Source organism: Cebidichthys violaceus, unplaced genomic scaffold, assembly GCF_023349555.1.
Source record: "Cebidichthys violaceus isolate CVI_PGR_0920_01 unplaced genomic scaffold, fCebVio1.0.p SCAF_108, whole genome shotgun sequence".
Classification (NCBI taxonomy): Eukaryota; Metazoa; Chordata; class Actinopteri; order Perciformes; family Stichaeidae; genus Cebidichthys; species Cebidichthys violaceus.
Genome location: NW_027176272.1, coordinates 161,959 through 183,767, shown reverse-complemented (window position 1 = coordinate 183,767; position 21,809 = coordinate 161,959). Strand labels below are relative to the sequence as shown.

At 48.5% G+C, this 21,809-nt stretch overlaps 1 protein-coding gene across 1 annotated transcript; it reads right to left on the bottom strand.

The window, feature by feature from the left end:
* Positions 1 to 667: 667 nt before the first annotated feature.
* LOC137889172 (mucin-22-like) lies at positions 668 to 19,932 on the bottom strand. The gene is made up of 23 exons (XM_068732861.1): positions 19,922 to 19,932; positions 16,335 to 16,478; positions 16,037 to 16,175; positions 15,635 to 15,877; positions 15,328 to 15,541; positions 15,031 to 15,213; positions 14,284 to 14,426; positions 13,072 to 13,675; positions 12,784 to 12,926; positions 11,965 to 12,544; positions 11,785 to 11,816; positions 10,726 to 11,455; positions 10,429 to 10,460; positions 9,446 to 9,691; positions 8,563 to 9,373; positions 8,300 to 8,393; positions 7,672 to 7,892; positions 5,479 to 6,053; positions 5,362 to 5,375; positions 3,102 to 3,446; positions 1,979 to 2,489; positions 1,605 to 1,891; positions 668 to 1,154 (listed from the first exon to the last, which is right to left on the bottom strand). Exons 1-23 carry the CDS (start codon positions 19,930 to 19,932, stop codon positions 668 to 670), a joined length of 6,789 nt encoding a protein of 2,262 aa, XP_068588962.1.
* Positions 19,933 to 21,809: the final 1,877 nt, after the last annotated feature.

Sequence of the window (21,809 nt, the reverse complement as noted above, 5' to 3'; positions counted from 1 at the left end):
CTCCTTAAAAAAGTTTGTAATTACCTCACTCGTGTTGTTCTGATCTGGCTCATGTTGCTCTTCAGAGTCTGCAATGGATGCGTTTGAAACTTGGAATGTGGTCCAGATCACAGTTGGGTAATCAAAGTCAAGGGGCCTCACAGCAGCAATTTTGGGACTATATTTGAAAAATAATGTTTTTCCTCCAGATAAGGAAACAGAGTTAGGATCAACTTGCTGCTGTGTTGTATTGTCTTCAGCAGGATTTAGAGTTGATGCATCCGGAGAAAATGACAAAGGCAGAAGTGAACTTGAGTCAGTGGCAACATCTGTCATTATTGTCACAGTTTTTTGGGAGTTGGATGATGTGGTTTGAGTTACAAGTCCAGGTGATGGCATATAGCTGGATGGCACAGTTCCCGGGACAGCAGTTGACATGTTTGTTGGCGAAACCGTTAAAGAGCTGTTTTTATCAATAATAATTCCTAGACTTTGGGTAGGTATCCCATCTGTTGATACAGACATCAAGATTGCTCCAACATTTGTAGTTCTGTTGGTCTGAAGGGAATGGACTGATTCTGTTGATGTGTAGGATAGTAGGGGTGTTTGGTTTGTAGATGTTTGTGAAGTCGTTGATTTGGTTGTGACAGATGGTGCAGCTTCTGCTAAAGTTGCTGATTGTGTACTTTCAACAGTAATTTGTGTTGTTGCTGTTGTAGGAGCCGCAATTGTAACCTTGGCAGTTGTAGATGCTGCTGTCGTAGGTGCTGCCGTTGTAGATGATGCAGTTGTAGGTGCAGCAGTTGTAGCCGTGGCAGTTGAAGGTGCAGCAGTTGTAGATGCTGCAGTTGTAGATGCTGCAGTTGGAGGTGCTAATGTTGGAGGTGCTAATGTTGTAGGTGCTACTGTTGTACGTGCCGCAGTTGTAGGAGCTGCAGTCGTAGGTGCCGCAGTTGTAGCCTCTGCAGTTGTAGGTGAGGCTGTTGTAGACGTGGCAGTTGTAGGTGCAGCTGTTGTAGATGCTGCAGTAGTAGCTAAGGCAGTTGTAGGGGCTGCAGTCGAAGGTGCTGCTGCTGTAGGTGCTGATGTTGTAGGTGCCGCAGTCGATAGTCCGGCAGTTGTAGATGCTGCAGTTGTTGGTGCTGCAGTTGTAGGTGCTGCAGTTGTAGGTGCTGCTGTTGTAGGTGCCGCAGTTGTAGGAGCTGCAGTCATAGGTGCCACTGTTGTAGCCTTTGCAGTTGTAGGTGCAGCTGTTGTAGATTCTGCAGTCGTAGGTGCGGCAGTTGTAGGGGCAGCAGTTGTAGCCTTGGCAATTGTAGGTGCGGTTGTTGTAGGTGCTGCAATTATAGGTGCTGGTGTTGTAGGTGCTGCAGTCGTAGCCTTGGCAGTTGTAGGTGCTGCAGTAATAGGTGATGCTAATGTAGGTGCTGCAGTTGTAGATGTGGCAGTTGTAAATGCTGCAGTCGTAAATGTGGCAGTTGTAGCCTTGGCAGTTGTAGGTGCGGCTGTTGTAGGTGCCGCAGTTGTAGTTGCTGCTGTTGTAGGTTCTGCAGTCGTAGGTGCTGACGTAGGTGCAGCAGTTGTAAATGCTGCATTCGTAAGTGCTGCAGATGTAGGTGCCACACTTGTAGGCGCAGCAGTCGTAGATGCTGCTGTTGTAGGTGCTGCAGTCGTAGGTGCTACTGTTGTAGTTGCTACTGTTGCAGTTGCTGCTGTAGTTGTAGGTGCTGCTGTTGGAGGTGCCGCAGTTGTAGGTGAGGCTGTTGTAGATGCTGGAGTCGTAGGTGCGGCAGTTGTAGGTTCTGCCGTTGTAGGTCCTTCTGTCGTAGAGAATGCAGTCGTAGGGAATGCATTTGTAGGTGCCACAGTTGTAGGTGCTGCAGTCATAGGTGCTACTGTTGTAGGTGCTGCCCTAGTTGTAGGTGCTGCTGTTGTAGGTGCCGCAGTTGTAGGTACTGCATTCGTATGTGCCACAGTTGTAGGTGCTGCTGTTGTAGACGCTGCAGTCATAGGTGCTAGTGTTGTAGGTGCTGCTGTTGTTGCTGCCGCAGTTGTATGTGAGGCTGTTGTAGATGCGGCAGATGTAAATGCTGCAGTTGTAGTAGCTGCCATTGTAGCTGATGCAGTTGTAGGTGGGACAGGTGTAGGTTCTGCTGTTGTAGATGCTGCTGTTGAAGGTGTGGCAGTTGTGGCCTTGGCAGTTGTAGGTGCTGCAGTCATAGGTGCTGATGTTGTAGGTGCTACAGTCGTAGATGAGGCTGTTGTAGATGCTGCAGTCGTAGATGTGGCAGTTGTAGATGCTGCAGTCGAAAACGCTGCCGATGTAGGTGCCGCAGTTGTAGGAGCTGCAGTCATAGGTGACGCAGTTGTAGCCTTTGCAGTTGTCGGTGCTGCTGTTGTAGTTGCCGCAGTTGTAGCCTTGGCAGTTGTAGGTGTGGCTATTGTAGGGGCAGCAGTCGTAGGTGCTGTTGTTGTAGGTGCCACAGTTGTAGGTGCTGCTGTTGTAGGTTCTGCAGTCGCAGGTGCTGTTGTAGGTGCCACAGTTGTAAGTGCTGCTGTTGTAGGTGCTGTTGTTGTAGGTGCTGCTGTTGTAGGTGCTGCAGCCATAGGTGTAGCAGTTGTAAATGCTGCATTCGTAAGTGCTGCAGTTGTAGGTGCCGCAGTCGTAGATAATGCTGTTGTAGGTGCTGCAGTCGTAGGTGCTACTATTGTAGTTGCTACAGTTGTAGTTGCTGCTGTAGTTGTAGGTGCTGCTGTTGTAGGTGCCGCAGTTGTAGGTGCTGCATTCGTAAGTGCTGCAGTTGTATGTGCCACAGTTGTAGGTGCTGCAGACGTAGGTGCTGCTGTTGTAGACGCTGCAGTCGTAGGTGCTAGTGTTGTAGGTGCTGCTGTAGTTGTAGGTGCTGCTGTTGTTGCTGCCACAGTTGTAGGTGAGGCTGTTGTAGATGCGGCAGATGTAGATGCTGCAGTTGTAGTAGCTGCCGTTGTAGGTGATGCAGTTGTAGGTGCAGCAGGTGTAGGTTCTGCTGTTGTAGGTGCTGCTGCTGTTGTAGTTGCTGCAGTCATAGGTGCGGCATTTGTAAGTGCTGCATTCGTAAATGCTGCAGTTGTAGGTGCCACACTTGTAGGTGCTACAGTCGTAGATACTGCTGTTGAAGGTGCTGCTGTTGTAGTTGCTACTGTTGTAGTTGCTTCTGTAGTTGTAGGTGCTGCTGTTGTAGGTGCCGCAGTTGTAGGTGAGGCTGTGGTAGATGCTGCAGTTGTAGGTTCTGCCGTTGTAGGTCCTGCTGTCGTAAGGAATGCAGTCGTAGGTGATGCAGTTGTAGGTGTGACAGTTGTAGATTTTGCAGTCGTATGTGCAGAAGTTGTGGGTGCTGCAGTTGTAGCTGCCGCAGTCGTAAGTTTGGCTGTTGTAGGGGCTGCAGTCGAAGGTGCTGCTGTTGTAGGTGCTGCAGTCGTAGGTGCTGCTGTTGTAGGTGCTGTAGTCTTAGGTGCTACTGTTGTAGGTGCTGCTGTAGTTATAGGTGCTGCTGTTGTAACTGCCGCAGTTGTAGGTGAGGCTGTTGTAGATGCTGCAGTCGTAGGTGGGGGAGTTGTAGGTTCTGCCGTTGTAGGTGCTGCAGTCGTAGGTGCTACTGTTGTAGGTGCTACTGTTGTAGGTGCTGCAGTTGTAGCCTTGGCAGTTGTAGGTGCGGCTGTTGTAGGGGCTGCAGTTGTAGCCTTGGACGTTGTAGGTGCTGCTGTTGTAGGTGCCGCAGTTGTAGTTGCTGCTGTTGTAGGTTCTGCAGTCGTAGGTGCTGTTGTAGGTGCCACAGTTGTAGGTGCTGCTGTTGTAGGTGCTGCTGTCGTAGATAATGCTGTTGTAGGTGCTACTGTTGTAGTTGCTGCTGTAGTTGTAGGTGCTGCTGTTGGAGGTGCCGCAGTTGTAGGTGCTGCATTCGTGAGTGCTGCAGTTGTATGTGCCACAGTTGTAGGTGCTGCAGACGTAGGTGCTGCTGTTGTAGACGCTGCAGTCGTAGGTGCTAGTGTTGTAGGTGCTGCTGTAGTTGCTGCCACAGTTGTAGGTGAGGCTGTTGTAGATGCGGCAGCTGTAGATGCTGCAGTTGTAGTAGCTGCCGTTGTAGGTGATGCAGTTGTAGGTGGGGCAGGTGTAGGTTCTGCTGTTGTAGGTGCTGCTGTTGTAGTTGCTGCAGTCATAGGTGCGGCATTTGTAAGTGCTGCATTCGTAAATGCTGCAGTTGTAGGTGCCACACTTGTAGGTGCTACAGTCGTAGATACTGCTGTTGAAGGTGCTGCTGTTGTAGTTGCTACTGTTGTAGTTGCTACTGTTGTAGTTGCTTCTGTAGTTGTAGGTGCTGCTGTTGTAGGTGCCGCAGTTGTAGGTGAGGCTGTTGTAGATGCTGCAGTTGTAGGTTCTGCCGTTGTAGGTCCTGCTGTCGTAAGGAATGCAGTCGTAGATTCTGCAGTCGTATGTGCAGAAGTTGTGGGTGCTGCAGTTGTAGCTGCCGCAGTCGTAAGTTTGGCTGTTGTAGGGGCTGCAGTCGAAGGTGCTGCTGTTGTAGGTGCTGCAGTCGTAGGTGCTGCTGTTGTAGGTGCTGCAGTCATAGGTGCTGCTGTTGTAGGTGCTGCAGTTGTAGCCTTGGCAGTTGTAGGTGCGGCTGTTGTAGGGGCTGCAGTTGTAGCCTTGGACATTGTAGGTGCTGCTGTTGTAGGTTCTGCAGTCGTAGGTGCTGTTGTAGGTGCCACAGTTGTAGGTGCTGCTGTTGTAGGTGCTGCTGTCGTAGATAATGCTGTTGTAGGTGCTGCAGTCTTAGGTGCTACTATTGTAGTTGCTACTGTTGTAGTTGCTGCTGTAGTTGTAGGTGCTGCTGTTGGAGGTGCCGCAGTTGTAGGTGCTGCATTCGTGAGTGCTGCAGTTGTATGTGCCACAGTTGTAGGTGCTGCAGACGTAGGTGCTGCTGTTGTAGACGCTGCAGTCGTAGGTGCTAGTGTTGTAGGTGCTGCTGTAGTTGCTGCCACAGTTGTAGGTGAGGCTGTTGTAGATGCGGCAGCTGTAGATGCTGCTGTTGTAGTAGCTGCCGTTGTAGGTGATGCAGTTGTAGGTGGGGCAGGTGTAGGTTCTGCTGTTGTAGGTGCTGCTGTTGTAGTTGCTGCAGTCATAGGTGCGGCATTTGTAAGTGCTGCATTCGTAAATGCTGCAGTTGTAGGTGCCACACTTGTAGGTGCTACAGTCGTAGATACTGCTGTTGAAGGTGCTGCTGTTGTAGTTGCTACTGTTGTAGTTGCTACTGTTGTAGTTGCTTTTGTAGTTGTAGGTGCTGCTGTTGTAGGTGCCGCAGTTGTAGGTGAGGCTGTTGTAGATGCTGCAGTTGTAGGTTCTGCCGTTGTAGGTCCTGCTGTCGTAAGGAATGCAGTCGTAGGTGATGCAGTTGTAGGTGTGACAGTTGTAGATTCTGCAGTCGTATGTGCATAAGTTGTGGGTGCTGCAGTTGTAGCTGCCGCAGTCGTAAGTTTGGCTGTTGTAGGGGCTGCAGTCGAAGGTGCTGCTGTTGTAGGTGCTGCAGTCGTAGGTGCTGCTGTTGTAGGTGCTGTAGTCTTAGGTGCTACTGTTGTAGGTGCTGCTGTAGTTATAGGTGCTGCTGTTGTAACTGCCGCAGTTGTAGGTGAGGCTGTTGTAGATGCTGCAGTCGTAGGTGGGGGAGTTGTAGGTTCTGCCGTTGTAGGTGCTGCAGTCGTAGGTGCTACTGTTGTAGGTGCTACTGTTGTAGGTGCTGCAGTCATAGGTGCTGCTGTTGTAGGTGCTGCAGTTGTAGCCTTGGCAGTTGTAGGTGCGGCTGTTGTAGGGGCTGCAGTTGTAGCCTTGGACGTTGTAGGTGCTGCTGTTGTAGGTGCCGCAGTTGTAGTTGCTGCTGTTGTAGGTTCTGCAGTCGTAGGTGCTGTTGTAGGTGCCACAGTTGTAGGTGCTGCTGTTGTAGGTGCTGCTGTCGTAGATAATGCTGTTGTAGGTGCTGCAGTCTTAGGTGCTACTATTGTAGTTGCTACTGTTGTAGTTGCTGCTGTAGTTGTAGGTGCTGCTGTTGTAGGTGCCGCAGTTGTAGGTGCTGCATTCGTGAGTGCTGCAGTTGTATGTGCCACAGTTGTAGGTGCTGCAGACGTAGGTGCTGCTGTTGTAGACGCTGCAGTCGTAGGTGCTAGTGTTGTAGGTGCTGCTGTAGTTGCTGCCACAGTTGTAGGTGAGGCTGTTGTAGATGCGGCAGCTGTAGATGCTGCAGTTGTAGTAGCTGCCGTTGTAGGTGATGCAGTTGTAGGTGGGACAGGTGTAGGTTCTGCTGTTGTAGGTGCTGCTGTTGTAGTTGCTGCAGTCGTAGGTGCGGCATTTGTAAGTGCTGCATTCGTAAATGCTGCAGTTGTAGGTGCCACACTTGTAGGTGCTACAGTCGTAGATGCTGCTGTTGAAGGTGCTGCTGTTGTAGTTGCTACTGTTGTAGTTGCTACTGTTGTAGTTGCTTCTGTAGTTGTAGGTGCTGCTGTTGTAGGTGCCGCAGTTGTAGGTGAGGCCGTTGTAGATGCTGCAGTTGTAGGTTCTGCCGTTGTAGGTCCTGCTGTCGTAAGGAATGCAGTCGTAGGTGATGCAGTTGTAGGTATGGCAGTTGTAGATTCTGCAGTCGTATGTGCAGAAGTTGTGGGTGCTGCAGTTGTAGCTGCCGCAGTCGTAAGTTTGGCTGTTGTAGGGGCTGCAGTCGAAGGTGCTGCTGTTGTAGGTGCTGCAGTCGTAGGTGCTGCTGTTGTAGGTGCTGTAGTCTTAGGTGCTACTGTTGTAGGTGCTGCTGTAGTTGTAGGTGCTGCTGTTGTAACTGCCGCAATTGTAGGTGAGGCTGTTGTAGATGCTGCAGTCGTAGGTGCGGGAGTTGTAGGTGCTACAGTTGTAGGTTCTGCCGTTGTAGGTGCTGCAGTCGTAGGTGCTACTGTTGTAGGTGCTGCAGTCGTAGGTGCTGCTGTTGTAGGTGCTGCAGTCATAGGTGCTGCTGTTGTAGGTGCTGCAGTTGTAGCCTTGGCAGTTGTAGGTGCGGCTGTTGTAGGGGCTGCAGTTGTAGCCTTGGAAGTTGTAGGTGCTGCTGTTGTAGGTGCCGCAGTTGTAGTTGCTGCTGTTGTAGGTTCTGCAGTCGTAGGTGCTGTTGTAGGTGCCACAGTTGTAGGTGCTGCTGTTGTAGGTGCTGCTGTAGTTGTAAGTGCTGCTGTTGTAGGTGCTGCAGTCGTAGGTGCGGCAGTTGTAAATGCTGCATTCGTAAGTGCTGCAGATGTAGGTGCCACACTTGCAGGTGCCGCAGTCGTAGATGCTGCTGTTGTAGTTGCTGCAGTCGTAGGTGCTACTGTTGTAGTTGCTGCTCTAGTTGTAGGTGCTGCTGTTGTAGGTGCCGCAGTTGTAGGTGAGGCTGTTGTAGATGCTGGAGTCGTAGGTGCGGCAGTTGTAGGTTCTGCCGTTGTAGGTCCTGCTGTCATAGGTGCTGCTGTTGTAGACGCTGCAGTCTTAGGTGCTAAGGTTGTAGGTGCTGCTATAGTTGTAGGTGCTGCTGTTGTTGCTGCCGCAGTTGTATGTGCCACAGTTGTAGGTGCTGCAGACGTAGGTGCTGCTGTTGTAGACGCTGCAGTCGTAGGTGCTAGTGTTGTAGGTGCTGCTGTAGTTGCTGCCACAGTTGTAGGTGAGGCTGTTGTAGATGCGGCAGATGTAGATGCTGCAGTTGTAGTAGCTGCCATTGTAGGTGATGCAGTTGTAGGTGGGGCAGGTGTAGGTTCTGCTGTTGGAGGTGCTGCTGTTGAAGGTGCGGTAGTTGTGGCCTTGGCAGTTGTAGGTGCTGCAGTCATAGGTGCTGATGATGTAGGTGCTACAGTCGTAGATGAGGCTGTTGTAGATGCTGCAGTCGTAGATGTGGCAGTTTTAGATGCTGCAGTCGAAAACGCTGCCGATGTAGGTGCTGCAGTTGTAGGAGCTGCAGTCATAGGTGACGCAGTTGTAGTCTTTGCAGTTGTCGGTGCTGCTGTTGTAGTTGCTGAAGTTGTAGCCTTGGCAGTTGTAGGTGTGGCTGTTGTAGGGGAAGCAGTCGTAGATGCTGCTGTTGTAGGTGCTGCTGTAGTTGTAGGTGCTGCTGTTGTAGGGGCAGCAGTCGTAGGTGCTACTGTTGTAGGTGCTGCTGTTCTAGGTGCTGCTGTTGTAGGTGATGCAGTCATAGGTGTGGCAGTTGTAAATGCTGCATTTGTAAGTGCTGCAGTTGTAGGTGCCACACTTGTAGGTGCTGCAGACGTAGGTTCTGCTGTTGTAGACGTTGCTGTCGCAGGTGCTAGTGTTGAAGGTGCAGCTGTAGTTGTAGGTGGGGCTGTTGTAGATGCGGCAGATGTAGATGCTGCAATTGTAGTAGCTGCCGTTGTAGGTGACGCAGTTGTAGGTGGGGCAGGTGTAGGTTCTGCTGTTGTAGGTGCTGCTGTTGTAGGTGCCACAGTCGTAGATGCTGCTGTTGTAGGTGCTGCAGTTGTAGGTGCTACTGTTGTAGTTGCTGCTGTAGTTGTAGGTGCTGCTGTTGTAGGTGCTGCAGTTGTAGGTGAGGCTGTTGTAGATGCTGCAGTTGTAGGTTCTGCCGTTGTAGGTCCTGCTGTCGTAGGGAATGCAGTCGTAGGTGATGCAGTTGTAGGTGCTGCAGTTGTAAGGGCTGCAGTTGTAGCCTTGGCAGTTGAAGGTGCGGCAGTTGTAGATTCTGCAGTCGTAGGTGCTGCTGTTGTAGGTGCTGCAGTCGTAGGTGCTGTTGTAATTGTCGGTGCCGCAGTTAAAGGTGAGGTTGTTGTAGGGTTTGCAGTTGTAGCCTTGGTAGTCGTAAGTGCGGCTGTTGTAGGTAGTGCATATGTAGTGGCTGCTGTTGTATGTGCTGCTGTAGTTGTAAGTGCCGCTGTAGTTGTTGGTGCTGAAGTTGTTGGTGCTTTTGTTGTAGCTGTGGCAGTTGTAGGTGCAACTGTTGTAGGTTCTGCTGTTGTAGTTGCTGCTGTCGTAGGGAATGCTGTCGTAGGTGATGTAGTTGTAGGTGCAGCAGTTATAGCCGTGGCAGCTGTAGATGTGGCTGTTGTAGATTCTGCAGTTGTAGGTGCGGCAGTTGTAGGGGCTGCAGTCGTAAGTGCTGCTGTTGTAGATGCTGTTGTTGTAGGTGCCGCAGATGTAGGTGCTGCAGTCGTAGATGATGCTGTTGTAGGTAGTGCAGATGTAGGTTCTGCTGTTGTAAGTGCTGCTGTAGTTGTAAGTGCCACTGTAGCTGTTGGTGCTGCAGTAGTTGCTGCGGCAGTTGTAGGGGCTGCAGTCGTAGGTGCTGCAGTTGTAGCCGTGGCAGGTGTAGGTGTGGCAGGTGTAGGTGCTCTAGTCCTAGGAGCGGCCGTTGTAGGTGCTAGAGTTGTAGATGCTGCAGTTGCAGCCTTGACAGTTGTAGGCGCAGCTGTTGTAGATGCTGCAGTTGTAGGTGAGGTAGTTGTAGGGACTGAAGTCGTAGGTGCGGTAGTTATAGGTGCTGCTGTTATAGGTTCCGCAGTCGAAGGTGCTGCAGTTGTAGATGCCGCTGTTGTAGTTACGGCTATTGTAGGTGCAGCAGTTGTGGGTGCTGCTGTTGAAAGTGCTGCTGTAGTTGTAGGGGCTGCAGTCATAGGTGCTGCAGTTGTAGGTGTGGCAGGTGTAGGTGCTCTAGTCGTAGAAGCAGCCGTTGTAGGTGTTGCAATTGTAGGTGCGGCAGTTGTAGCCTTGGCAGTTGTAGGTGCAGCTGTTGTAGATAATGCAGTCGTAGGTGAAGCGATTGTAGCGGCTGAAGTCGTAGGTGCTGCTGTTGTATTTGGTGCAGTTGTAGTTGCTGCTGTCGTAGGTGAAGCAGTCGCGTGTGCTGCTGTTGAAAGTGCTGCTGTAGTTGTAGGGAATGCAGTCGTAGGTGCTGCAGTTGTAGCCGTGGCAGTTGTAGTTGCGGCTGTTGTATGTGCTGCAGTCGTAGGTGTGGCAGTTGTAGATGCTGCAGTTGTAGGTGCGGCAGTTGTAGGTGCTGCAGTCGTAGATAATGCGGTTGTAGGTGCTGCAGCCATAGATGGGGTAGTTGTCGGTGCTGCAGTTGTAGGTACTGATGTTGGAGGTGCTAATGTTGTAGGTGCTAAGGTTGTAAGTAAAGCAGTTGTAGCCTTCGCAGTTGTAGGTGCAGCTGTTGTAGATGCTGCAGTTGTAGGTGAGATAGTTGTAGGGGCTGAAGTCGTAGGTGCTGCAGGTGTAGGTGTTGCAGTCGTAGGTGAGGCTGTTGTAGATGCTGCAGTTGTAGGTGCGGTAGTTATATGTTCTGCTGGTATAGGGGCAGCAGTTGTAGAAATGGCAGTTGAATGTGTGGCTTTTGTAGATGCTGTAGTCATAGTAGCAGCTGTTATAGGTGCTGCAGTTGTAGGTACAGCTGTTGTAGGGGCTGCTGTCATAGGTGCTGCTGTTATAGGTGCCGCAATTGTTGGTGCTGTAGTCAAAGGTGCGGCAGTTGTAGGTGCTGCAGTCGTAGGTGCCGCTGTTGTAGGTGCCGCTGTTGCAGGTACGGCTGTTGTATGGGCTGCAGTTGTAGCTGCTGCTGTTGTAAGTGCTGCTGCAGTTGTAGGGGCTGCAGTCATAGGTGCTGCAGTTGTAGCCGTGGCAGTTGTAGTTGCAGCTGTTGTATTTGGTGCAGTTGTAGTTACTGCTGTCGTAGGTGCAGCAGTCACGTGTGTTGCTGTTGAAAGTGCTGCTGTAGTTGTAGGGAATGCAGTCGTAGGTGCTGTAGTTGTAGCCGTGGCAGTTGTAGTTGCAGCTGTTGTATGTGCTGCAGTCGTAGGTGTGGCAGTTGTAGGTGCGGCAGTTGTAGATTCTGCAGTCGTAGGTGCTGCTGTTGTAGGTGCTGCAGTCGTAGGTGCTGTTGTAATTGTCGGTGCCGCAGTTAAAGGTGAGGTTGTTGTAGGGTTTGCAGTTGTAGCCTTGGTAGTCGTAAGTGCGGCTGTTGTAGTATCTGCAGTTGTAGGTGCGGCAGTCGTAAGTGCTGCTGTTGTAGGTAGTGCATATGTAGTGGCTGCTGTTGTATGTGCTGCTGTAGTTGTAAGTGCCGCTGTAGTTGTTGGTGCTGAAGTTGTTGGTGCTTTTGTTGTAGCTGTGGCAGTTGTAGGTGCAACTGTTGTAGGTTCTGCTGTTGTAGTTGCTGCTGTCGTAGGGAATGTTGTCGTAGGTGATGTAGTTGTAGATGCTGTTGTTGTAGGTGCCGCAGATGTAGGTGCTGCAGTCGTAGATGATGCTGTTGTAGGTAGTGCAGATGTAGGTTCTGCTGTTGTAAGTGCTGCTGTAGTTGTAAGTGCCACTGTAGCTGTTGGTGCTGCAGTAGTTGCTGCGGCAGTTGTAGGGGCTGCAGTCGTAGGTGCTGCAGTTGTAGCCGTGGCAGGTGTAGGTGTGGCAGGTGTAGGTGCTCTAGTCCTAGGAGCGGCCGTTGTAGGTGCTAGAGTTGTAGATGCTGCAGTTGCAGCCTTGACAGTTGTAGGCGCAGCTGTTGTAGATGCTGCAGTTGTAGGTGAGGTAGTTGTAGGGACTGAAGTCGTAGGTGTGGTAGTTATAGGTGCTGCTGTTATAGGTTCCGCAGTCGAAGGTGCTGCAGGTGTAGGTGTTGCAGTCGTAGGTGAGGCTGTTGTAGATGCTGCAGTTGTAGGTGCGGTAGTTATATGTGCTGCTGGTATAGGGGCAGCAGTTGTAGAAATGGCAGTTGAATGTGTGGCTGTTGTAGATGCTGTAGTTGTAGGTACAGCTGTTGTAGGGGCTGCTGTCGTAGGTGCTGCTGTTATAGGTGCCGCAATTGTTGGTGCTGTAGTCAAAGGTGCGGCAGTTGTAGGTGCTGCAGTCGTAGGTGCCGCTGTTGTAGGTGCCGCTGTTGCAGGTACGGCTGTTGTATGGGCTGCAGTTGTAGCTGCTGCTGTTGTAAGTGCTGCTGCAGTTGTAGGGGCTGCAGTCGTAGGTGCTGCAGTTGTAGCCGTGGCAGTTGTAGTTGCAGCTGTTGTATTTGGTACAGTTGTAGTTACTGCTGTCGTAGGTGCAGCAGTCACGTGTGTTGCTGTTGAAAGTGCTGCTGTAGTTGTAGGGAATGCAGTCGTAGGTGCTGTAGTTGTAGCCGTGGCAGTTGTAGTTGCAGCTGTTGTATGTGCTGCAGTCGTAGGTGTGGCAGTTGTAGGTGTGGCAGTTGTAGATTCTGCAGTCGTAGGTGCGGCAGTTGTGGGTGCTGCAGTCGTAGGTGCTGCTGTTGTAGAAGTGGCAGTTGTAGAAGTGGCAGTTGAATGTGTGGCTGTTGTAGATGCTGTAGTCATAGTAGCGGCTGTTATAGGTGCTGCAGTTGTAGGTACGGCTGTTGTAGGGGCTGCTGTCGTAGATGCCGCTGTTGTAGGTGCCGCTGTTGTAGGTGCCGCTGTTGTAGGTACGGCTGTTGTATGGGCTGCTGTAGTTGTAGGGGCTGCAGTCGTAGGTGCTGCAGTTGTAGCCGTGGCAGATGTAGGTATGGCAGCTGTCGGTGCTCTAGTCGTAGGAGCAGCCGTTGTAGGTGCTAAAGTTGTAGGTGCTGCAGTTGCAGCCTTGGCAGTTGTAGTTGCAGCAGTTGTAGGTGTGGCAGTTGTAGATGCTGCAGTTGTAGATAATGCTGTTGTAGGTGCTGCAGTCATAGATGCGGCAGTTGTAGGTTCTGCAGTTGTAGGTAACGATGTTGTAGGTGCTAATGTTGTAAGTAATGCAGTTGCAGCCTTGGCAGTTGTATTTGCCGCTGTTGTAGGTGCTGTACCCATAGGTGCGGCAGTTGTAGCATTGGCAGTTGTAGGTGCAGCTGTTGTAGATGCTGCAGTTGTAGGTGAGGTAGTTGTAGCGGCTGAAGTCGTGGGTGCTGCTGTTGAAAGTGCTGCTGTAGCTGTAGGGAATGCAGTCGTAGGTGCTGCAGTTGTAGCCATGGCAGTTGTAAGTAAGGCAGGTGTAGGTGCTCTAGTCGTAGGAGCGGCCGTTGTAGGTGCTAGAGTTATAGGTGCTGCAGTTGCAGCCTTGGCAATTGTAGTTGCAGCTGTTGTAGGTGCTGCAGTCGGAGGTGTGGCAGTCGTAGATAATGCTGTTGTAGGTGCTGCAGTCATAGATGCAGTAGTTGTAGGTGCTGCAGTTGTAGGTAATGATGTTGTAGGTGATAAAGTTGTAAGTAATGCAGTTGCAGCAGTTGTGTTTGCCTTTGTTGTAGGTGCTGTACTCAGAGGTGCAGCAGTTGTAGCCTTGGCAGTTGTAGGCACAGCTGTTGTAGATGCTGCAGTTGTAGGTGAGGTAGTTGTAGGGACTGAAGTCGTAGTTGCTGCTGTTGTAAGTGCTGCAGTTGTAGGTGCAGCAGTCGTGGGGGCTGCTGTTGAAAGTGCTGCTCTGGCCGTTGTAGGTGTTGCAATCGTAGGTGCGGCAGTTGTAGGTGCAGCTGTTGTAGATAATGCAGTCGTAGGTGAAGCGGTTGTAGCGGCTGAAGTCGTAGGTGCTGCTGTTGTATTTGGCGCAGTTGTAGTTGCTGCTGTCGTAGTTGCAGCAGTCGCGTGTGCTGCTGTTGAAAGTGCTGCTGTAGTTGTAGGGAATGCAGTCGTAGGTGCTGCAGTTGTAGCCGTGGCAGTTGTCGGTGTGGCAGGTGTAGATGCTCTAGTCGTAGGAGCGGCCGTTGTAGGTGCTAGAGTTGTAGGTGCTGCAGCCTTGGCAGTTGTAGTTGCGGCTGTTGTATGTGCTGCAGTCGTCGGTTTGGCAGTTGTAGGTGCTGCAGTCGTAGATAATGCGGTTGTAGGTGCTTCAGTTGTAGGTACTGATGTTGTAGGTGCTAATGTTGTAGGTGCTAAGGTTGTAAGTAATGCAGTTGCAGCCTTGGCAGTTATATTTGCCGCTGTTGTAGGGGCTGCAGTTGTAGCTGCTGCTGTTGTAAGTGTGGCAGGTGTAGGTGCTCTAGTCGTAGGAGCGGCCGTTGTAGGTGCTAAAGTTGTAGGTGCTGCAGTTGCAGCCTTGGCAGTTGTAGTTGCAGCAGTCATAGGTGTGGCAGTTGTAGGGGCTGCAGTCATAGATAATGCTGTTGTAGGTGCTGCAGTCATAGATGCGGTAGTTGTAGCAACTGATGTTTTAGGTGCTAATGTTGTAGGTGCCGTAGTTGTAGGTGCTGCAGTCGTAAGTGATGCTGTTGTAGGCGCTCCGGTCGTAGGTGTGGCAGTTGTAGATGCTGCAGTCATAGGTGCTGCCGTTGTAGGTGATGCAGTTGTTGGTACGGCAGTTGTAGCCGTTGCAGTTGTAGGTGTTTTAGATGCTGCCGTTGTAGTTGCTGCAGTCGTAGGTATGGCTGTTGTAGGTGCCGCTGTTGTAGGTATGGCTATTATAGGTGCTGCAGTCGTAGGTGAGGCTGTTGTAGATGCTGCAGTTGTAGAAGTGGCAGTTGAATGTGTGGCTGATGTAGATGCTTTAGTCATAGTAGCGGCTGTTATAGGTGCTGCAGTTGTAGGTACGGTTGTTGTAGGGGCTGCTGTCAAAGGTGCTGCTGTTGTAGGTGCCGCAAATGTAGGTGCAGCAGTCGAAGGTGCGGCAGTTGTAGGTGCTTCAGTCGTAGGTGCCGCTGTTGTAGGTGCCGCTGTTGTAGGTACGGCTGTTGTATGGGCTACAGTTGTAGCTGCTGCTGTTGTACGTTCTGCAGTTGTAGGTGCCACTGTTGTAGTTGCCGCTGTTGTAGGTACGGGTGTTTTAGGGGCTGCAGTTGTAGCTGCTGCAGTTTTAAGAGTGGCAGTTGTAGATGCTGCAGTTGTAGGTGCTGCAGTCATAGATGCTGCTGTTGTAGGTGCTACAGTCATAGATGCTGCTGTTGTAAGTGCTGCAATCGTAGGTGCGGCAGTTGTAGGTGCTGCAGTCGTAGGTGCTGCCGTTGCAGTTGCTGCAGTCGAAGGTGTGGCTGTTGTAGGTGCCGCTGTTGTAAATATGGCTATTGTAGGGGCTGCAGTCATAGGTCCTGCTGTTTTAGGTAACACAAATGTAGGTGCTGCAGTCGTAGGTGAGCCAGTTGGAGGTGCTGAAGTCGTAGGTGCGGCTGTTGTAATTGCTACTGTTGTAGATGCTGCAGTTGCAGGCACGGCATTCATTGGTGCTGTAGTTGCAGATGCTGCTGTTGTAAGTGCCGTAGTTGTAGGTGCTGCAGTCGTAGGTGCTGCAGTCTTAAGTGATGCTGTTGTAGGTATTGCAGTCGTAGGTGAGGCTGTTGTAGATGCTGCAGTCATAGGTGCTGCCGTTGTAGTTGCTGTAGTCGTAGGTGTGGCTGTTGTAGGTACCACAGTTGTAGGTGCTGCAGTCGTAGGTGCGGCAGTTGGAGGTGCTGAAGACGTAGGTGCGGCTGTTGTAGGTGCCACTGTTGTAGGTACGGCTATTGTCGGGGCTGCAGTCGTAGGTGCGGCTGTTGTAGGTGTGACTGTTGTAGGGGCTGCAGTCGTAGATACGGCAGTTGTAGGTGCTGTAGTTGTAAGTGCTACTGTTGTTGGTGCTGCTCTTGTATGTGCTTCAGTCGTAGGTGCTACTGTTGTAGGTGCTGCAGCTGTAGGTCCTGCTGTTGTAGGTTTAGCAGTTGTAGATGCTGGAGACGTAGGTGCTGCCATTGTAGGTGCTGCAGTTGAAGGCGCAGCGTTCGTAGGTGTGGCAGTCGTAGGTGCGGCAGTTGCAGGTACTGCCGTTGTAGGTGCGGCAGTTGTAGGTGGTGCTGTTGTAGATGCTGCTGTTGTAGGTGCCGCAGTTGTCATTGCTGATGTTGTAGATGCCGCAGGCGTAGCCGCAGCAGTTGTAGGTGCTGCAGTTGTAGGTGCAGCTGTTGATGTAGGTGCCTCTATTCTAGGTGCTGCAGTTGTAGGGGCTGCAGTTGTAGGTGCTGCTGTTGTAGGTGCCGCTGTTGTAGGTGCGGAAGTTGTAGGTTCTATTGTTGTGGGTTTAGCAGTTGTAAGTGCTTTAGAAGTAGGTGCTGCAGTTGTCTGTGCTGCTGTTGTAGAAGACGCAGTTGTCTGTGCTGCTGTTGTAGGTGCCGCAGTTGTAGGTGCCGCAGTTGTAGGTGCTGCTGTTATAGCTGCTGCTGTTGTAGATACAGTTGTTGTAGGGGCTGCAGTCGTAGGTGTTGCTGTTGTGAGTGTTGCAGCTGTAGACGCAGCATTTGTATGTGCTTTAGTTGTGGGTGCTGCAGTTGTAGGTGCAGCCGTTGTAGGTGCAACTGTAGTTGTAGTTAAGTCTGTTGTCAGTGCTTCTGTTGTAGGTTTCGCAGTAGTAGGTGCTGCAGTTGTAGCCTTGGCAGTTGTACGTGCGGCTGTTGTAGATGCTGCAGACGTAGGTTTGGCTGTTGTAGAAGACGCAGTTGTTGGTGCCGCTGTTGTAGGTGCCGCTGTTGTAGGTGCCGCAGTTGTAGGTGCTGCAGTTGTAGGTGCTGCTGTAGTAAGTGCTGCAGCTGTAGACGCGGCATTTGTATGTGCTTCAGTCGTGGGTGCTGCAGTTGTAGGTGCAGCTGTTGTTGTAGTTGCGGCTGTTGTAAGTGCTTCTGTTGTAGGTGCCGCAGTTGTAGGTTCTGCAGTTGTAGCCTTGGCAGTTGTAGGTGCGGCTGCAACTGCTAAACCCACAACAATAGAACCTACAACTGCAGGTTCTATTGTGGGTTTAGCAGTTGTAGCTGCTTTAGACGTAGGTGGTGCTGTTGTAGGTGCTGTAGTTGTAGATGCTGCTGTTGTAGAAGATGCAGTTGACTGTGCTGCTGTTGTAGCTGCTGCTGTTGTAGATACGTTTGTTGTAGGGGCTGCAGTCGTAGGTGCTGCTGTTGTAAGTGCTGCAGCTGTAGACGCAGCATTTGTATGTGCTTCAGTCGTGGGTGCTGCAGTTGTAGGTGCTGCCGTTGTTGTAGTTGCGGCTGTTGTAAGTGCTGTAGTCATAGGTGCGGTTATTGTAGGTTCTGCAGTCGTCGGTGCTGCTGTTGTAGCTGCTGCTGTTGTAAGGACATTTGTTGTAGTTGCTGCAGTTGTAGATGCTGCTGTTGTAAGGACATTTGTTGTAGGTGCTGCAGTTGTAGATGCTGCTGTTGTAAGTACTGCAGCTGTAGATGTGGCATTTGTATGTGCTTTAGACGTAGGTGCTGCAGTTGTCGGTGTTGCTGTTGTAGGTGCTGCTGTTGTAGGTGCCGCAGTTGTAGGTGCTGCAGTTGTAGATGCTGCTGTTGTAGAAGACGCAGTTGTTGGTGCTGCTGTTGTAGGTGCCGCAGTTGTAGGTGCTGCTGTTGTAAGTGCTGCAGCTGTAGACGTGGCATTTGTATGTGCTTCAGTCGTGGGTGCTGCAGTTGTAGGTGCAGCTGTTGTTGTAGTTGCGGCTGTTGTAAGTGCTTCTGTTGTAGGTGCCGCAGTTGTAGGTTCTGCAGTTGTAGCCTTGGCAGTTGTAGGTGCGGCTGCAACTGCTAAACCCACAACAATAGAACCTACAACTGCAGGTTCTATTGTGGGTTTAGCAGTTGTAGCTGCTTTAGACGTAGGTGGTGCTGTTGTAGGTGCTGTAGTTGTAGATGCTGCTGTTGTAGAAGATGCAGTTGACTGTGCTGCTGTTGTAGCTGCTGCTGTTGTAGATACGTTTGTTGTAGGGGCTGCAGTCGTAGGTGCTGCTGTTGTAAGTGCTGCAGCTGTAGACGCAGCATTTGTATGTGCTTCAGTCGTGGGTGCTGCAGTTGTAGGTGCAGCCGTTGTTGTAGTTGCGGCTGTTGTAAGTGCTGTAGTCGTAGGTGCGGTTATTGTAGGTTCTGCAGTCGTCGGTGCTGCAGTTGTAGATGCTGCTGTTGTAAGTACTGCAGCTGTAGATGTGGCATTTGTATGTGCTTTAGACGTAGGTGCTGCAGTTGTCTGTGTTGCTGTTGTAGGTGCTGCTGTTGTAGAAGAAGCAGTTGTCGGTGCTGCTGTTGTAGGTGCCGCATTTATATATGTTGCTGTTGTCGGTGCGGCAGTTGTAGGTTCTGCAGATGTTGCCTTGGCAGTTCTAGGTGCTGCTGTTGTAAGTGCTGCAGTTGCAGCAATCGTTGGTGCTGTAGTAGTCGGTGCTGCTGTTGTAGGTACAGCTGTTTTTGTAGTCGCAGCAGTTGTCGCTGCTCCAGTCGTAGGTGCAGCAGTTGTATGTGCTGCTGCGGTTGTAGGCGCTGCTGTTGTAGGTGCTGCTGTTGTAAGTGCTGCAGTTGTAGGAGTGGCTGTTGTAGGTGCCGTGGTAAAAGTAACTAAATTATTATTATTAAAAATGTATATCAAAACAGTTTACTTTTTGCGTTACTTAACCATTCATGATATTATGGTTCTAATACATTAATATACACATTGAATGACATTTTGGCAAGAACTCTCCCATAACTTTATTTTTTGTTTTTCACCACAACTTTTCAACTCAAGAACCTTTAAAAACAATCAAACAACTTACCTATCAGAATAAGGAAAATCGATACTATCCGTCCAACAGCCATCTCGTTTTCTTCTGAATCTATAAAATCAAACAAAACAGAGATTTTCTCAGAGACACATTATGTCAAAAGATTTTACGCTACAGTTATTACTGACTACAATTACAACTTTTTAAAACAATAGCTTTAACATTCACCATTTTTTCCGTATATATCCTACCCCTAGTGTTCAAATTTGAACTAGATTACCAGCAATTTTACAAATTCAAGTCACTGGGAACAGTGGTTATCAGTTATTTTTGATAAAAGGCCCAGTACCTTCACACAGTTAGTCCACAAGACCTGATTTTAGCCTCCCAAAGTCAATGCAATACAAAGGCAAAAAGAAACTATGTCAGGTTTTCAGAATTTAGTGCTAAAACTGAACCGTCTGAAAAATTCCACCTGATTCTTCACACCTCACCGACACATTTCTTCTCATATTCTATCTTCAATTTCTCGTGTTTGTTTTTCATAACTTCTTATCCAATTTTCGCTAACCAATCACTAGAGATCAATGTATCTGCCTAAATGCAATGTCAATTTAAGTTGACAGATATGTGTTGCCATGACAACAGATTTTGTGCCAGTGTTTTAAGAGTGGAGCCGAGCCAGTTAAAAGAGAAAGCTGGAAAAACTGAACTAGCCTAAGATGTCTGGCGATATTGAATTTGACATGCCGTAAATGTTAAATGAATTTGTTATTCACAGGCCATTGAGTTAACAATCAAAGATGTTGGGATAATTCTCCCATATAGACCAGACGTCTATTCTGGGAGGATTTGTGTAAATGTTTCAGATTACTTGGATTTTTGTACATATTACAAAAATATCTGACAACAAAAAGGGCCTACTGGAAATCCCCTGGTCCATTCCTTCCTACAGAAGTGTAAAAATGCGAAGTTATTTTCAGGTTTTAGGACTCATTCCTCCAGCATTCTATTGATACTGTGTAATTGTCCATAAAACAGGTGAATGGAAACACATTTAATGTAATTCCTATTCAAAAACAGGATTGTACCTGTGAACATCAACATCAACACATAGTTTCATAGGATAGTGTCTGGGACCTTTGTCACAGCCCCCACCTATCCGTTCTTTCTTTCTCTCTTTCTCTCTCTCTCTCACTCACACACACACACACACACAGACACACACACACAAAACACCAGTAGTGTTCTTCTACTTCTAGAGAAACACCAACACAAAACATCTTAAAATGTCATTTACATAGTGAGTAAAACACAACTTGTACTTGAGTTGGAATTCAAATGAGCTGAAAAGGAATCTAAAGTTCGCAATCGTAAAATCTAAACTTCGCACTGACCTTTCAACACCATTCGTCTCTCATCTTGCATGGATCTTACACTGATAGGTGTAACGAAAAGCAATCTAATGTTGTCTCACGAAACCAGTTCTACCTGCTATAATCACACCTGTCAGTCATCATAGCAGTGACAACAATGGGAAGGCATCTGTATATTGTTAAACAGGCTGCTGTTCGCAGATTATGTATGAAGGAAGATTTCGGTGTGCGCAAATGTGTTCCATCTGTAATAGCGATTCGTCTGACAGCAGAGCCTGTTTGGATGAGCATGACTTTTCACTGGTAAAAGTGACAAAACAACAAATAGTTATTGTTGTGAGGAAGCTGTTCCTCCCAGTTCCTGGCACATGTTCTGATGGTTCTCATGGACATAAATAGCATCCTGTTCAGCATCAATCCTACCAGTTTATTTTGGCACAGTCATGAGCATAAAAATTCCTTTGAATTCAAGTTACCCTGACACACCCATCAAACTTAATTGTCTTGATTCAGTGGCTGAAAGCTGAAGCTATTTCATGCAGAAGTTGTTTTGTGTTGAGCTGGTAAGAACATAAAACATGAAAAATAAAGAACAATCTTACATAGGGGAGATTGCTCTCTTTTCCAATACCCTGCATACACTCATATCCACATTTCTGTTAGACGCCCAATGCATCATTGGCCTACAGTCTGATCTGTTGGCCATAAAGCAGCAGTGCTGGAGCAGACTGGGTTTAATATAGTATAAAAATATATGATAATGTAAAATGAAACACATAAATAGAATTTAAAATAAATATAAACAATAAACAGAAGAGTAAATCCAGTGTGGTTATATTGCAGTAAGAGAAATGAATAAATAGTCACAAATTTAATTTAGTGAAAGACTGTGGCAATCAGAAGTTTAAAAATTTTTGACTTTGGGAACAGTGAGCAAATCTGTCTCGACAATTCATATAAGAGCAACAGATCATAAATGTAATTTGCCCTAAATCATTTAGGACTTACATTTTTTTTTTAAATGTTGACATACAGGAAGCTGTGCAAGGATCTGACAACCGGAGTGATGTTTTACACTTTCTTAATCTTAATCCATTTCTTTCTTGCTGAGATGTGTACATTCTTGCTGTAATTCAAGGTGAAAAAAGGGCAGATTTTGCAATATTTTTAATGTGAATATTAGAATGTAGGTCTGAGTCGGTGACTACACCAAGATTTCTGACTTGGTTTGATGTCTTTAACATTGAGCACTGCTTTATAAGCGTTTGTCTTTGGCACCAAAACATTTTTTTGTTGTATTTTTAATTGAAACTTTGCACACCCAATCACTGATTTGTTCAATAATGTCCTGGCTCAAAGCCACCTCATTGTTATTGCCTTTAAATGAAAATGATCCCTCTACACAAGACCCACTGATCCTCCACATACCGTATGTTCTGAAAATAATTATTATAATCTGCAGTGAAAACCTTTCAAATTTGTCTGCCTGTACATTCCGATGCATTTTAGATATGTCTTGGTATTTATTCAGAACTAGTAACTCTCTGGCCCTTCCCAACCTTCAAATTTCAGCATCACATCTGTACCATATGTAACCATACTACATTGTTGGCACTCAAGAGTGGACAGTACTTCATGATCCACTTGGCAGTAGACTTGTCACCTTACATACCTGTTGTGACACAGCCTCACTGGGATTAGACTGTCTATTAGTGACCCCATGCTACATTATACAAAATGATTTGTCTGTTTAGATATTTATGAATTTATTTTTATGGATTTAATTGTTTTACATTCTCCAATGTAAGAGGCAATTAGGCTGTAGGTTAAAGAAAAGTAATTAATGGTAGTATCAAACTATTTTAAATGTGTGCCATTAAATGAAAGACACTAATAAATCAAAAAATATATTTTTAAATAGTCTAATTACATTATGGGACTCATGGGACCAAAATAACTGAGATAGATTCATATTGTAACAGGTTTAGCACAACTGCATGAAAACTAAGATCTAAAAC